At 38.8% G+C, this 15,975-nt stretch overlaps 1 protein-coding gene across 1 annotated transcript in view; it reads left to right on the top strand.

Moving 5' to 3' along the window:
• Positions 1–15,975, top strand: part of SARDH (sarcosine dehydrogenase) — a 133,926-nt gene that overhangs the window by 61,161 nt on the left and 56,790 nt on the right. The window contains exons 15-17 of the mRNA XM_074294049.1: positions 1,601–1,739; positions 3,972–4,085; positions 13,020–13,167. Of these exons, the coding sequence (XP_074150150.1) occupies positions 1,601–1,739; positions 3,972–4,085; positions 13,020–13,167 (401 nt within the window). The remainder of the gene's footprint in view (positions 1–1,600; positions 1,740–3,971; positions 4,086–13,019; positions 13,168–15,975) is intronic.

Raw genomic sequence — 15,975 nt, 5'->3', positions numbered from 1 at the left:
TAGCCTTTCATAGCTGTGTGATTCTTTGGGTTACTTTCTTGGGACATTTGTCACTGTGGGCAGAGGAAGCCATGGGCCATTGACTGGAGACAACTGATTCTCTTCCAGGAATAACAGAACACAGGCTGATCAAACAAGGTAGAGACACTGGTCCCTGCTGAGACTGGAGTTTAGTGCCAATACAAGTTTGCTTTGATTTATCCAATCTCCATTATGGGGTCTGAAAAATTTCTTAGAGTGAAAAATGCTATTGCTCATGCTCTAGAAATTTACCAGAATCCATCATGCTGGGGCTGAGAAGCACAAGTGGAAACATCAGCCTCAATGAACATTTTTTTTTTTTTTTGGTGTTAAGATTCTATATCTCAAATCAAAAGAGTGTAAGACCAAAGAATGAAGCTTTAACACCCTTCAGCCTGTCAACAAAACATTTATTAGGCACTTATTAGGTGCAAGACACTATGCTAAGCACAAAAAATAGACTCTGCCCTCAAGGAGATCACTTTCTCTCTTCCCCATCTGCATTTAGGGTTGAGTGACTTGCCCAGTGTCACACAGCTAGTGAGTATTAAGTGCCTGAGGTCACATTTGAACTCAGGTTCTTGTGACCTGTGCTGGTGCTCTATCCATTGTGCCATTCAGCTATTCAGGGAGATCATATTCTAATGAGAGGAGATACAACATGTGTAGAAAATATACACTGAACTTCTGTTTTTCTTGCCTTCTTGATGGGCAGGTAAAGGGTGAAGAGAAGAAGAGAATTTAGAACTGAAAACAAAAAAAAAACTGAGTAAAAATATATATACAGCTAAAATTCACACAGTATTTTTAAAGCACCTACTTGTACCCAGTCCTGTGCTAAGTGTCATGAAGGAAAGGAGAAGAGAGAATGATTTCTTCTCTTAGGGTGTCTTCAACTGGTAGGAGAGGTAAGATTCATGCAGACGAAACAAGAGCTTATGGTGTGGGACTAGATTACAAAAGGGAGGATTTTATAGAGGAGATTTTGTTAAGGAAACCATCCTGAAGGGTGGGCAAGATTTGGGTATGAAAGGAGCTAGGGGGAAGACATTCCAGTTTGGCCACAAGACAAGAAGTGGAGAACAAGCCTGACCTGTCTATGGCACAGAGAAGATTTGTTGGTCATGGGTGGGGGAAATGGTACTTGTTTGGGAGAAGTGACTGGTCAAGTGGGCCCAGGTTATGAGTATCAAGCAGAGGAGTTCAGATGGATGCTATCAGCTGTAGAGATGCATTGTATGTTCCTCAACAGCAGGGTAACTAATCGAAAGCATAAAGTGATGAGGAAAGATGTAGTGACAACCTAGTGTAAGCTTGTTGGAGTCTGGATCACAACACCTTCAGCTTCTCTAAATCTATTTCTTTCTGTAAAATGGGCGTAAGACTGCTTCCACTATGCACTTGACAGTGCTATCATCAGGAAAAGGCTTTAAACTTTCAAGTGCTATAGAAATGTGAGTAATTATTAATTCTCTTTTGTTTCTGCTCCTTTTCAAGAATCTTTTCATTTTTCCCTTGCAAGTGTTTCTGTTAAAGAAGAGGAATTAAGCATCCTCTCCTCCCCCTGTGTTCTTTTTAGATTCAGAAGGAATGTTTATCCTGCAGAGATGCGGTGGCTGTGTTTGACATGTCCTATTTTGGGAAATTCTATCTGGTGGGTCCTGAAGCCAGGAAGGCCGCAGATTGGCTTTTCTCAGCTGATGTCCACAAAAACCCAGGTAAGGAAGGAAGAAGCTCACTGGACCATTCATACTGCCCCCATGATTATTTTTTTCAGGGAACCAAGGATAACTGAGCTAATTTGGTGACCCTTTTATAGCTATTAGAAGGAATTCTTAGATCCCCAGACTTCTACCTGCTGCCAGGTCTTAGTAGCACCAAATATTTCAGTTCTAGGATTTGAGTGATTTTTTTTTTGCAAAGGGAACTCTAGCAGCTTCAGAAATGCTTTAAGAAGCTCCATGACTATAGATCCTGTCCTAGGGAAGCCAGATGTATGAATACAGACCTTAAGTGATTATGGTCAATTTATCCAGCCTTAGTAAGAGGTTATAGAGGAGCTAAGGCACTGAATGTAATGTCTCATTTCTTTTTTTAAAAATTATTTAATTTTATTACACATTGCTTTATGAGTCATATTGGGAGAGAAAAATCAGAACAAAAGGGAAAAACCATGGGAAAGGAAAAAAAAAACAGAAAAAAGAAGTGAACAAAGAATGTGTTGATTTACATTCAATCTCCATAGTCCTTTTTCTGGATGAAGATGGCATTTTCTGTCCAAAATCTATTGGGATTTGTTTTGGATCAAACCAAGTTTTTCAAGGTTGATAATTTCACATTCTTGTTGTTATTGTATTCCTGGCTCTGCTTGTTTCACTCAGCATTAGCTCATGTAAATCTTTTGGTGGCTTTCTAAAATCACCTTATTCATTATTTTTAATAGATATCCCATTACCTTCATATACCAAAGCCTTTTCAGCCATTCTCCAATTGATGGACATCTACTCATTTTCCAATTCTTTGTTATCACAAAAAAAGCTGCTGTAAATATTTTGCACATGTGGGTCCTTTATCCTCCTTTATTATTTTCTTAGGATACAGACCCAGTGTGTGTGTGCACAATTTTATAGCCCTTTGAGCATAGTTCCAGATTGCTCTCCAGAATGGTTGGATAATTTCACAACTCTACCAATAATGCATCAGTGTCCCAGTTTTCCCACTTCCCTCCCCAATATTTATCATTACCTTTTCCTATTCAGTTTACTTCAAGAACATTTTCCCTGTTTATTGTGTTCAAACATGGATTAAGTTTTCAGGTTGAATAGAGTAGAAAGAAGGTGGGCTTTATTTGTAGTTCTAATCCTGTTTTCAACTAGTGGGAGAGGTAAAATTGAGACAGAAGAAACAAAGAAGAGCTTGTGGTCTGGGTCTAGATTACAAAGGGAAGGACCTTGTAGAGGAGATTTTGTGTCCCTAACATACTATGCCCTTGAGAACATCAGCTCCACTCCCTCTCCTTAGCTCACCCCTTCATCCTCCCTCAATTTTCTTATCCCTTTAGTGATGAGTTTGGATAATCTAATCACGATGTCCATAGATTTAAAGCTAGAAGAGACTTTAAGAGATTACCCAGGTATGGCATTATAGAAGCAGAGATAGAAGATCTTAAGGTCATCAGTTCCCATTTCCTCATTTTAAAGATGAGAAAGTAAAAAATTAAGAAGCCATGTACCAACCTCGCCTGCCCCTCCCTCCACAAAATCATACAAGTATCAGTGGCAGCACTATTACTTTTAGCTCTCATATTAGATGCATCTCTAAGCTGGTCCATCTAACTCAGAATCTGTCCTATGTTTAAGGACCCCAAAGTAAGATATTCCACAGCGTCCCTCAGGTAATCTTCCTAACACTCAACATTTTCTCGGTGTTGGGAATTTATTCACTATGTCTACCCTAAATCTCTTGTGCTACCTCTAAGCTCAATGTAGATAGAAAAATAACCTCTATGAAATGTGAAGCTAGCTTGATATCAGCATTAAAGAAGTGAAAGAAGGAACTAGTCCTTAGGTGAATACAGACCACTTTCAAAAAATGGAAATTGAGCAAGATGTTTAAGAAAGAAAAAGGGTCCAAGCTTCCTCTAGAAGGATAATTGGGCACGTGGCCCTTCTATCGGCCACATCAGATGAAAGCACTAGTATTATTTACTGCATACCCATCATAGGAATCTGTCTGCATGGAGCCCTATTCCTTTCTCTCCATTGGCCTTTTCTGAGATCCTTATCTCTCCAAAGGGATGTCTTCTTTGTTACTCTTATCCCTATTAATCCCCATCCTCTTCAATTCTAACTCATGAACATGATATGAGACTCTCAGCCGACCGCTAACTCTCTCTGGGCCAGTCTCACATACAATTATCCCCCCAAAACACTATTTCTTCCCTTTCCCAGGCTCCACTGTGTATACCTGCATGCTGAATCACCGGGGAGGCACTGAGAGTGACCTGACAGTAAGTCGCCTAGCTCGGGACCCAGAGGCCTCTCCACTCACACCTGCATTTGAAGGTAAGATATTCCCAGGTTGCATTGCGTCAGTGACCTATCCTGAAATGAAGCCACAAAGCAGCCCCAATTGTTTAATTTCAAGAACCTGAGTCTTTAAATTGGAGACACTAAGGTCTAAATTGGAGTCTCCCACAGAGCTGGCTTTGCCTAATTCTTCCCTCTGTGATTATACAGTTTAACCTGTGGGTGGGTGACCAGGTGTGACATAATTGAAGGCCTTATTGTGGGGTAAAAGTAGGGATTGATCAGATTCCCCAACAGGGGCAATGAGTACTTAGTGATTATAACCATGTATGTGCCTTTGGCTTACAGGAGGTCTTGACTGTAGGCTCATTTTTATAAAAGAAGCCTGTTGAGAGCCTGTGGTTGATTGGTTTAGCTGGCAGAATACAATGTTAATGAATTCACAATCTTTCATCCCAGGTCTGCCATACTAATTGGACAAATTAGCCTCTTCTCTGGGTCTCACTTTTTATGTTCTCTATGCTTCAAATCTATGATTCTGTGGGCTCTATTCATCTTTATCCCCAGCTCACCCCGCTACTTCTCTCCCATTCCCTTTATTCCCAACTCCATGGGTCAACAAGTTTCATTCACTTTGCTCCCTGGCCCCAAATGCAGCCTCCACCCTGGCTGCTGTTATATAAATACTTGGCCTTTCAAGGGAACTGGAGGATGATTCAGAATTAAACCACCCCCATCCTCCTGGAAAATAGTCTAAATGGACAGGATTTTTGCCTTTTTAAGAGGAAGGCCAGCATTAGTGTGTGATGGTATGTTGGAAGAAGGAAGTTGCACTAATTGTACTACTCTCACTTAGACTGTGATGAATACATGAAAGCTCACAGCCTCCAGAAGATGGTACAAGTTTACTCCCTTGTGTAAGCAGGGATCCAGTTCTCCTGCTGATCTGAAATCTGCAAGATTCTAGACCCAATTTTGCTCTTTACCTATAGATTTCCCCCTTTTAACTAACATAGATCATACTGCCATTGTGAAATGTCTTTCACACAGTATAGATGGAGCACATGACCTCTCCCCTCTCCAGGGCTCACCTCTATATTGATATTGGTACTGAATCCTGGACAAAAAGAGTAAGAAACAGGCTTTTTCTGGGAGCAATCTGCAGTCCATCTGAAGAGACAGAGCACATCCAATTCAAAGAAATATTGAATAGTTTAAAAGAAGGTTCAAGCTGGAAAGAACCTTACAATAAAGAATGTCAGAGCATGAAGTGACCTTGGAATGGAATGTTAGAATATATAATGTCAAAGCAAGAAGTTACCTTAGAATGTAAAATGTCAGAACCGGAAGGGATCCTAGTACATAGAATGTTAGAACATAGATTATCAAAACAAAAAGTGACCCTGAAACATAACATTTCAGAACTGGAAGAAACAAAAAATGCCCCAGAGCAAAAAGTGACCTTGGATCACAGAAAGTTTGAGCAAGAAGAGACCCTAGATAATAGAATGTTAGAACATAGAGTATCAAAGCAAAAGTTGACTTTGTAATGTAAAACAACAGAACTGGAAGAGACCTTAGATTCCAGAATGCTAGAACATAATATATCAGAGCAAAAAGTGACATTGAAATATAGAGTCGGAGGTGGATGAGATTCATAGGCTTCACTTACAGCCAAAGGAGTCCATGATATAAAAATGGTTGTCCCTGCTTTAGAACATAGAAGGTCAGAACAATAAGGGATCTAAGAAAAATCCCAAAGGCAAGGATGCTAGCAGTTGCCTAGTCCAAAGTCTTCATCTCACACTAGTGAGGAGACAGGGAAGGCCACTTGCTTAGGATCACACTCTAATTTTGTGGCAGAATCAGGAGGAAAATCTTTCCATATCTCTTGGTTCTCAAGGTTGTATAGCACAGTACAGATTAATGATTAGAGGTTTGAGGGTGACAGAAGTGAAGGCTATCAAGAGAAATTGCTTCTCTACCATTGAAATACAAAAAAGATGGTCTCAGTGCTTGGGTTTGGGGAAACTTATAGGCTTATCTCCTGCGTGGAGAGTTAGCAGTGAGACTGACTAGGCTCATAGATTCATGGAGTGCTAAGGCTAGAAGGACACATAGAGGTCATTCAGGCCATGATCCCTTTCATTCTACAGATAAAGAAACTGAGGCTTGAGCTGAAAAGTGGCTTCCCCAGTGTCTATTTGCTACCAAGGAGGAAAGAGCATAATTACTAGACTAGGTGATGGGGAATGTGCTAATTGATTTTCAGTGTTTTGTGCTGAAGCTTGTCACCTAAGAATAAAATTAAACTGTTATGTGGTGAGGAAGTTTGCACATATTTCTGTTTTCTGACCCTGCTAGTATGAGCTTATAGGTGCTTAGCAATGTAGTGCTGTTTCTTTCTCGTCATTGAGACTTCTTTTCCCAGTGGAATACAAGTTTCAGTGATTACAGGGATGATGGCAAGATTTTAGATAGCTCCTAAGGAGCTTTGTGTTCCTCACTCCAAGAACTGGGTTCAATCTACAAAAAATTATTGCTCCAGCATCCAAAGGATACTATTCTTTCCTGGGGAGTCAAGAAGCTGGGAAGGATCTCCAAATTAGAGTCCTCTGCAACATTGCATGTAGTCTTGGACACAGTATCTTAGAAATGATATTGTCAATTGGGGTCATGTCAATAGAAAGGCAACAAAGTGGGGACAGGACCAGAAATTATGCTATTTCAGAATTTCATTCTGAAGTTCATTCAGAACTAATATTGAGCTTGGAGAAAAGAAGACTTAATGGAAATCAAAATCCAACCTTCACAGATTTGAAGAGCCTTCTAAATGGAGTAAATGGAGGAGTGTCTAAATGCTTTTTATGTTGGAAAAGGGATTATGGTGATTGGCCACAAGGAATAGAAGCACCAGTGGTCAGATGTTGCAGAAAGTCAGATTCTGGCTCAATGTAAGGAGAAATTTCCCAAGAATTGGAGCAGCCACAAGGCACAGTGAGCTACCTTAGGTTTCTGTATCACGGAAAGTTTTCAAGAGATGCCACTAGTTAGAGACTTGTCCTTTCATATGAAGGTTGGGCTAGCCAATTAGGCTACTTAACCTTTGAAGTGCATTTTACTTGTAAGATTTTTAAGATGCTTAATCATTATTCAAAATCATCTGATTTCATCTTCCATCTTCCATCTCTGTGATCTCTCAGGCAGGAGGCCTCAATAAATGGTTATAGTACAGAAAACACTGAGAAGAGAATCCAGAGACCTAGTTCTGAGTTCTAATTCTACCGCTCACTTGCTATTTGATTTTGGTCAAGTTACATTGTCCTCGGTATCTTTCCCTGAAAAATGAGAGAGAACAAATTTAGATTGCCTACATTATGGGATTATTAGGAAGAAAACTTTGTCAACTACAAATACCATGTAGAATATTAGTTCTCTTTTTATATGAAATTTTTATTGAAGTCTTTTGAGTTTTTATATCACCCAAATCTTCTCTAATACCTCTCCCTTTACTGTTTCCAGAGATGCCTGTCACATAACAAATATTTTTAAAGACAAAAGAGGAAAAAGAGGGAAAAAAGCAAAACTCAACAATATATCAAAAAGACACAATGTGTATAATCTAACACTTGTGGATCTCTTTTTCTTTCATATTATGCCTATCTTTAAAATTTTGCATCATTCACTTATTTTTTTAAGTGGTTCTTTTTTCACTTAACATTGTTGTAATCTTTGTGAATATTGGATTTTTGGCTCTTCATACTGCTTATTTCATGAGTTCAGGTAGATCTCTCAATACTTCTTTCTATTTGTCAAATCTGTCGTTTCTTACACATAGAACAGTAATCCATTAAATTCAGTGGAAAGGAAGGAAAAAACCCAAATATTTTTATTTAAGCATCTATTATGTGTCAGGCCCTATACTAAGTACTTTACAGATATTGTCCCATTTGATTCTCATAATAACCTAATGAAGTAGGTGCTTTTCTTATCTCCATTTGTGTAAGCAGGCATCCAGATCTTCTGCTGGCCTGAAATCTGAGGCAGAGAAAGGTCTTTGCCTCCATTACACAACTGACAAGCATCTAAAGGCAGATTGGAACTCTGGTCTTTTTGATTCTTGGCCTACTGCTCTCCCTATTACATCAACTAGATGCCTCAATAATATGAAAATTTGTTTGGCCATTGCCCAATCGATAGGCATTTATTTTGTTTCCAAAAAAGTGCTATATAAATATTTTGATGTGTTTGGAGACTTTATCACTAGCTTCTTTGGGATCTGAGCCTAGTAACGAATTATATGTGAGTTCTAATTATTGTTAGAATGTCTGTCTCTCAAAGATTCCCAAGCTTTTTCTGTCCTTGGTTCAATATAGAAAGAAGATTTTCTTGGCCAAGCTCCAAAGACCCATCTTCCCATCCCCTTCAGGTCAGGATGTTTTCTTTGACAGGAGGATTTAAAGAATGATTTAATGGAGGCCAGAGTTTTCATTCCTGATGTCAACCTCAAAGATTAAGGATGAAGCATATTGTACTAGAAACAAACATTGGAGTCAGAGACCTGGATTCAAATTCTAACTCTTCCCTTTCTCCCTGTATAACCTTGGCCAACTTACTTTTAATGGTTTTCAGTTGTTCAGTTTCTTCATTTCTAAAATGAGGAAGTTGGACTATTGACTTAGATCTGAGTTACCTTCTAGATCTAAATCTAATTTAAATGAATTATGAATTCCAAATTGCTCCACAATCCCATAATTACCCATTGTGGGTTTATTTCTCTTATTGGAATTTTCTGAAACCTTTTGTGAGAATAGTTACATTTTTCAGCCTATATCCCCTCTTGGGAATGATGACTTCTGGATGCTTAAGTTCTTCTCTGCAAAGATGGCCTTTGGTTTTCCCTAAAACTATCTCCTTTAAGGGCCAGAGCTGGGTCAGAGCTAAGTTCTATAGCTTGGTGAAAATTAATTTCCTTCCTCTCACAAGTTTTAGAGATTTCATCATATCCTTAGTCAGTAACATTTATTGAGTACCTGCTTTGTTCAAGGCTCTGTGCTAGATACCGTGGGACTAAATAAGATATTGTGCCTGTCCTCAGGAAGCTTACAATCTGAATGGGGACAACTAGATGCATATATTCATGCAGACACATGTGCACACAGAGAAGAGAATTCAAGTAACTATTAAGAATCATGTAATTAATCATTTATAAACGGTACATCCTTTGAAAATTCTAAGAAGGGAAAGATATCAGGGTCAAGTTCATGGAGAAGGTACTCCTTGATCTGGATCTTGAAGGATGATCAATATTTAAATAGGAGTAAGGAAATAGGGGATGGCAAACTAAACCATGTGGCCTTCCAACAAAAGGCCAAATACTATTTTAAGTTGAAAAGATCAATAATTTCATCAGGGCAATCATTCCTTCCACTCACACTCACTGTAACTCTTTTATGTTTTGAAGAAATCATGTATAACTAATAAAACGCCAGATTTGTAGTGAAGAAGGCTCCTGTTTAAATCCTGTCTTTTAAACTCATTAGTTGAGTTACCTTAGACAAGCCACTCAACTTAGTTAATCTCAGTTTTTTCACCTATCTAATAGGAATCATAATAGCTCTTCCTTTACAGCATTTCCTTTGCAAACTTTCAAGTATTATATAAATAAATGCAGGCTAGTAATATTATAGCTTAATAGATGGTTTCATCTATTCAAGCTATATTAAAAGAAAGAAAGAAAGGAATCATCACCCGATGAACCAAAAAATTACCAGGATGGTATTGGAATGACGGATGTACATTCTGGGCCCACCTCATACCTGAAAGCTTTCAAGTGTCTGGACCTATTTAGAGAATACACTGTGCTGCTGACCTTTTGAGACCCCCAGGATCTCTTCCACACCATCAAGAAGCATTAGATAGAGCTTTAATGGAAGAAATTAATAGTTATGATGGTAACGACACCTTATATTTGTCTAGCCCTTTACAATTCTTAAAGCATGTTCACATAGGTTATTTCATGCTGTTACTCACATTTACACTCTATTAACTTGACCCTGATTCTATTAGCAAAGTTGAGAGGGCCCTTGGGCCCAGTAGCAGCAGAAGCGAAGAAAGTGTGATATTTGCTTGCTGTTGGCCTTGAGGATTTTTGTGAAAACATGGGTAGAGAGGAGGGTGGATGAGGTATCTGAAGGTCCCAGATAAGGCTTCCTGTCCTTCTTTGTTAATGTGCTCAGCACCCATTCCCTGGCTCTCAGCTCCCAGCTCAGAAGCCGCCCTCTGAGCTAATTAAAAAGATAGCATAGGGGCGAGTGAGCCACTCTTGGGGACGCTTTCCTGGCTTGGCAATAGAATATAGTATAGTAAAAGCACATCTATTTTTCAATTACAGTAGGTGGTTGCACCTATTATCATGATGACATATTGTTCAAATGCAGTTTAGGAGCTGTGGAGAAGGCGGGGGAAAGGAGCGTTAAGGCAGGATTAATCAGCAGCCCTCCCCCCACCTCCAACTTCCATGCCTTCCTGGGCTCTTCATGGTGACTGATGAAGCAATGGAACCAAGCTGCCCTGAGAGCTACTTTAACCAGATAAATATTTCTAGGCAAAGCTGATTATTTCTCCTTTAAAAAAAAATACTAATGGTTAACATTTATATACTATAGCATTTCAAAGTTTGCAAAGCATTTTTTTTAATGGTAACCGATTTGATTCTTGACGACCCTGGTTCTACAGATTTTATCCTTCTCATCTTACAGATAAGGAAACCGAGGCCAGGAAAGTGAAGTGTTACTTGTCTGAATAGGGTCTAATTCCACCTTCTTAATTCTAAGGCTTCTTTTCCATCTACTTTGCTGCTTCCCAAAGCTAAATATGCTTTCTATTTTTCCCCTTTATAGAGAAAACCAAAAGGAGGAGGAAAATGAGAAGCATTGAAAGGAATGAGATTCCCTGACAAGTCAAGAAATGAATCTTAGACTGGACCCCAGAAATCCCGATTCCCTTAATGTTATGATCTACCTCTCTTTCTCTCTCTTTGTGCCAGCAGAACAGGACTGAGGGACTGAAAAAGACCAAAGGAAATGAGTGGATGGCCATTAGCACTAGTAATCAGATGGACCCTGGCAATGTTCGGGTCAAGGTTGGAGGAGAGCCACCTGCCAAGATGCTGCAGAGCAGATTCTTGTACAGGTTGAATGAGATGACTAATGAAAAATACCTTGGAATTTTGAGATCTCTATGGCCTAGTTCTAAAGTTCTAAATGTTCTAAAAACCCAGCTTGAACAGTGATGTGTTCTAAAGGCCTTTCCAGTTCTGGTTTTCTATGCTATATGTTTAGGCAACTCAGTGGCACAGAGTGCCGGATCTGGGGTTCAAATATGGCTTCAGATACTTTCTAGCTATGTGATCCCAGGCAAGTCATTTTAATGTCTCTCTGCCTCAGTTTTCTTACCTGTAAAATAGGTCTAATAATATCTACCTCACAAGGATTTTGTGAGGATCAAATGAGATATTTGTAAAACACTCAGCATAGTGCCTGGCACATAGTGGATACTTAATAAATGCTCCCTTTTATTCTCCATCTTTTCTATGCACTAATATGCCATCCAGCTCTCATATTTTAGGGTCTAAGATCCCTTCTCACTCAGACATCATGTGATACTATGATGGCCTGTGGCTAAGAGGACAGGTTAATAAATGCTCACCTCCTCCTTCCCCTCCCCTCCCCCCCCACCGTCCCAAACCAGCATCCTTGGGAAATGTTTTCAAACCACAAGATTGGGTACAAATGTGGGCAAGGTCTGATCTGACTATATGCCCAGAGGTGCCGTTCATTTTCACATCTTTGTTATGCTTCCCTGAGAAGGCAGAGAGGATTCTTTACACTTGGGTTCAGGGAAGCAGAGGACACTAGCTTTAATGAAGCTATTTCTTCACTAAATACAACATGGTCTCAGCCCCAGGCTATCGTCTTGTTTCCTTAGCGTCTCCAGGGAGCCCTTGCCATCTATGCTGGACAAGCACATTTAGTGCAGAAGGTAAAGCTGAGTGACCTCTGCTAATATACACCCACACCTAAATAAACAGTGAGGCTGGTGGCAGGTTCTAGCAAAGACAGGAAATTCAAAGTGAATTCCTGCTGTAACCCTTTCTGGTCACAGGATACTGGCAGTCTTCACACTGGCAGGGAAGTGGGATACAGCGAAAAGCCCACTACATCTATCTGTCTGGTTCCTTCTGTAGCCCTGTCCTGAATTGATTGGGTGGTATGTAAATGAGGGAATTGGAATAGATTCATTCCATAAAGTCCCTTCTAATTCCGTTGTTCTAAGATTCCATGCATTATAATCCTAGAGGTCCTATGACAGCATTAAAGACTTAGAACCAACTTTGGAGGTCATCTGGAGATAGGGATAGGAATTGGAACTTTGATTTTATTGAAGGATTGAGAACTGAACATATCATTTCATCAATTTCATTGGTTCATTCAGTATAGGAAACCCCTTTAACAATGCAGATTGGTAGCTTCTCTGCCACCTAGGTAAAGTCTTAGAGACAGGGGAATGCCCAGAGCCTGCAAGCACAAGAACCAAATTAAAATGTAATGAAAAGGTTACAAAAGAAATTAATAATTAGCAAAATAATAATTAATAACTAGTATAACTAATAATTACAAAATAAAGGATGGACTTGGAAAAATTAGAGGAAAGGCTAATTATAGTCTACTGTAATAGGTGAAGAAGGAATGAATTAGAATGGTGGCAGTGTAAAAAAGAGAATGAATGATATGAGAGTACTTTTGTGGGCAGAATTGATCCGACTTCACAACTTATTAATTATAGAAGATTGTCTGGGGACAGCAGAGCATCAACGGACGGGGAAGAGTTAATGGTGATTCTGAGGATGGCTTTCTGCTTTTACCATTGCTGTCTTTCTTACTAAGCTCAAACTACTCTCTCTCCCAGGGGACGGCTATTACCTAGCTGTGGGGGGAGCAGCAGCCCAGTACAACTGGTCCCACATCACCACTGTGCTTCAGGACAAGAAGTTCAATTGCCAACTCATTGACTCTTCGGAGGACATGGGGATGATTAGCATCCAGGGACCGAAAAGGTAAGATTTATCCCTGAAATTCAAGCCACACGTGGGGCTTTTAATCCTGACAATCAGAAATAATCACATACTTCATGCTTTTCAGAAACTCATCCCTCTATTTTTTGTTATTCTTCTTCCCCTTAGAAAGCTAAAGGGCCATTACAGGAATCATTGGATGCAGGAAGCAAAGAGAGAAAGAGATAGAAGCAAAGATATTTTTTTCCTGTAACTAACTGAAGTCATGGCAGAAAGGAGAGGGAAGATTGATGGAAACTGACTTGAGGTGGCAGGAAGATGAGCAGCAAAGTAAGAAATAAAGAAGACAAAAGGTTTCCCTCAGTTAGAAAGGAGTTTTTTAATTGTGCCAGAAGGTGAAGAGGGTGGAAGGTCCCTGAATGCTCTCTAGAGCCCCCTGCCCCAGCAACTTTCTTTAGCTATTTTTTTTTCTTTTTTTTGCTACTTCTACTGAAAGCATCAAATATTTAAGCCCACTTCCTCTCAGCGCTCTGGGACAGAACTCACTTAAGAGCCTTTGGCTTTTCACTTACCCTTCATCCCCTTTCTACATTTGGGATACATGTAGATTTTAATGCACCAAAATCCTACTTTCAGAGAAAATCATTCTTCTCCATCCCAAAGTCTAATCTTTTTCTTTTCCTCTTCTGTTCTGGGCTTTGTAACTAATGATTCTGCTCTATAAAATCTACCCTACAGGCTTTTCACCTAGATATAGGGTGAATGCTGCTGCAGTATTCAGAGTCTGGTTGTTTAAACTGAGATTGCTTGAGGAGATGAAAGAAAGAAAGGTGATTGTCCTGTCATCTTAGTCAAGCTGACTTTTTAAGATTCATGCTCCTTTCTTTGATAGTTTTCCAGTCTAAAATGCCAGAAAGTTTACTATTCCAGCAAAAATGATTATTTAAATTCTTCTATAGGCAAGGCCACATAGCACAATAGATAGAGAATTAGTCCTGGAAGTCAAAATGACCGATGTTCAAGTCTTATCTCTAATATATTTTGTCCATGTGACTCAAAATAGCAAGTCACAATCATTTTTCAGTCATGTCTAATACTTTGTGGCCCATTAGGAGTTTTCTTGGCAAAGATACTGGTTTGCCATTTCTTTCTCCAGTTCATTTTACAGATGAGGGAACTGAAACAAACAGGATTAAATGACTTGCCCAGAATCACACAGCTACTGTCTGAGGTTGCATTTGAACTTGGGGCTTCCTGATTCACTGTGCAACTTAGCTGCCCATCTTACTGCCCCCAGGAAATTCTATATCTACAATGATTTGGGGAATTTTCTTAGAAGGTATCTTCATATGCTGATGAAATCCCAGATCTGAACAACCACAACCAGCAAACACACATACACATACACGCACATTTATATACTTATATATTTTTTGTGTATATGAACATACATACAAGTATATATGTATTTATATACACATAAACACACACATATATAGATAGATAGATACATATATGTGATTATATGATTATACAGAGAAATATAAAATGTTGTTTGGGCCCTCAGGGAATTTATAATCTGGTTCATAGGTTTCTAGGCTCATTGATTAAGTGTTAAAAGAAACCTTAGAGTTCACTTAGCCTTAACCTCCCTTATTTTACAGAGAAGGAAACTGAATTCCAGAGAAGTTAAAAAGTCTTACTGAGTCACAAGTATTAAGTGACTAGGGTGAGATTTGAACCTAGTCTTGAGAATCTGGTCCAATGCTTATTTCCACTGTATCATGCTGCCCCTTGAGGGGAGAGGAAAGAGAAAAAACACATTAAAAAGTTTAAGAAAGAATGGTTTAAAAAAAAAAAAGAATGGCTAAATAATAAGATAAAAGAACAAAGTCCCACAAGGAGTATGCATAGTTAACTGTCAACATGAATAGCACATATAGTAAATATTTTAAGAGTATTTAAAGGATAGTTAAAGGATCTGGGAGATCCTTGGGTAGAAAGAGGCTAAGAAATAGTCTAAGGGTAATTTTTTTCTCCTGCCTCCAAGTTGGTGCCAAGCTAAGAACAGATTTTCCACCTGACACTATTTGAAGAACTCCCATTGAGGTTATAAAGACTTTTTTATCTTATTAGGGGTTAGCTAGTTGAATATGGCAGGGTACAAAGGCCCTCGTAAATCTTTGAAGTGCAGTGGGGGAAGATTCTGGGTCAATTGATGGATTCTTCTCAATCAGTGTTTTATTTTCTGTAAAGGTTGTTTGTTGTTTTATTTTATTTCCTGCATTGTGAAATTGAAGCTTTTTGATCTGTCATAGTCTTTCTTAAGTTATGTTTGTGCTCTCCCTAGAATGTCAGTTGCTTTGACTTGCAGAGAATTCATGGCTTTTTTTTAATGTTTTATTTTGCTTTTGTTAAACTTTCCTTTACTTTAGTTTTTTGAGGTACAAAACACAACTTGTTTTGTTTGAAAATATTTATCATCACGAACTTTATTTTTCCTATTTGACTAGTTGTTTTAAACTTCTTCATTTAAAGCTCTTAGTTCCTGGCCTTAAATTCATTCTTATTTCCTTATTCTGTGAATTTTATTTTTCTTTTAAACTTTTAAAAAAGTTTCTTGTTGTTGTTCCATAATCTTTGGGCAATCCATGGATTCTGCCTTTCATAAGAAACTATTGGTTCCCTTTCCCATATTATATCTTATTGAAGTGTTTTGGTTTCTTTTTCAGGTTTTACTCATTCTTCCTTATGTTTTTAGGATTTTCTGTATTGCTGTATCTACCTTTGTAGGCTGGACTTTTCCTTAAGCCTTTTGTCTTGATCTCTTTAATGTTTCAGTTTTTTCTT

The sequence above is a fragment of the Sminthopsis crassicaudata genome, chromosome 2, assembly GCF_048593235.1.
Source record: "Sminthopsis crassicaudata isolate SCR6 chromosome 2, ASM4859323v1, whole genome shotgun sequence".
NCBI lineage: Eukaryota > Metazoa > Chordata > Mammalia > Dasyuromorphia > Dasyuridae > Sminthopsis > Sminthopsis crassicaudata.
The sequence above is the reverse complement of the archived record's forward strand: the minus strand, read 5'-3'. Positions and strand labels throughout refer to the sequence as shown.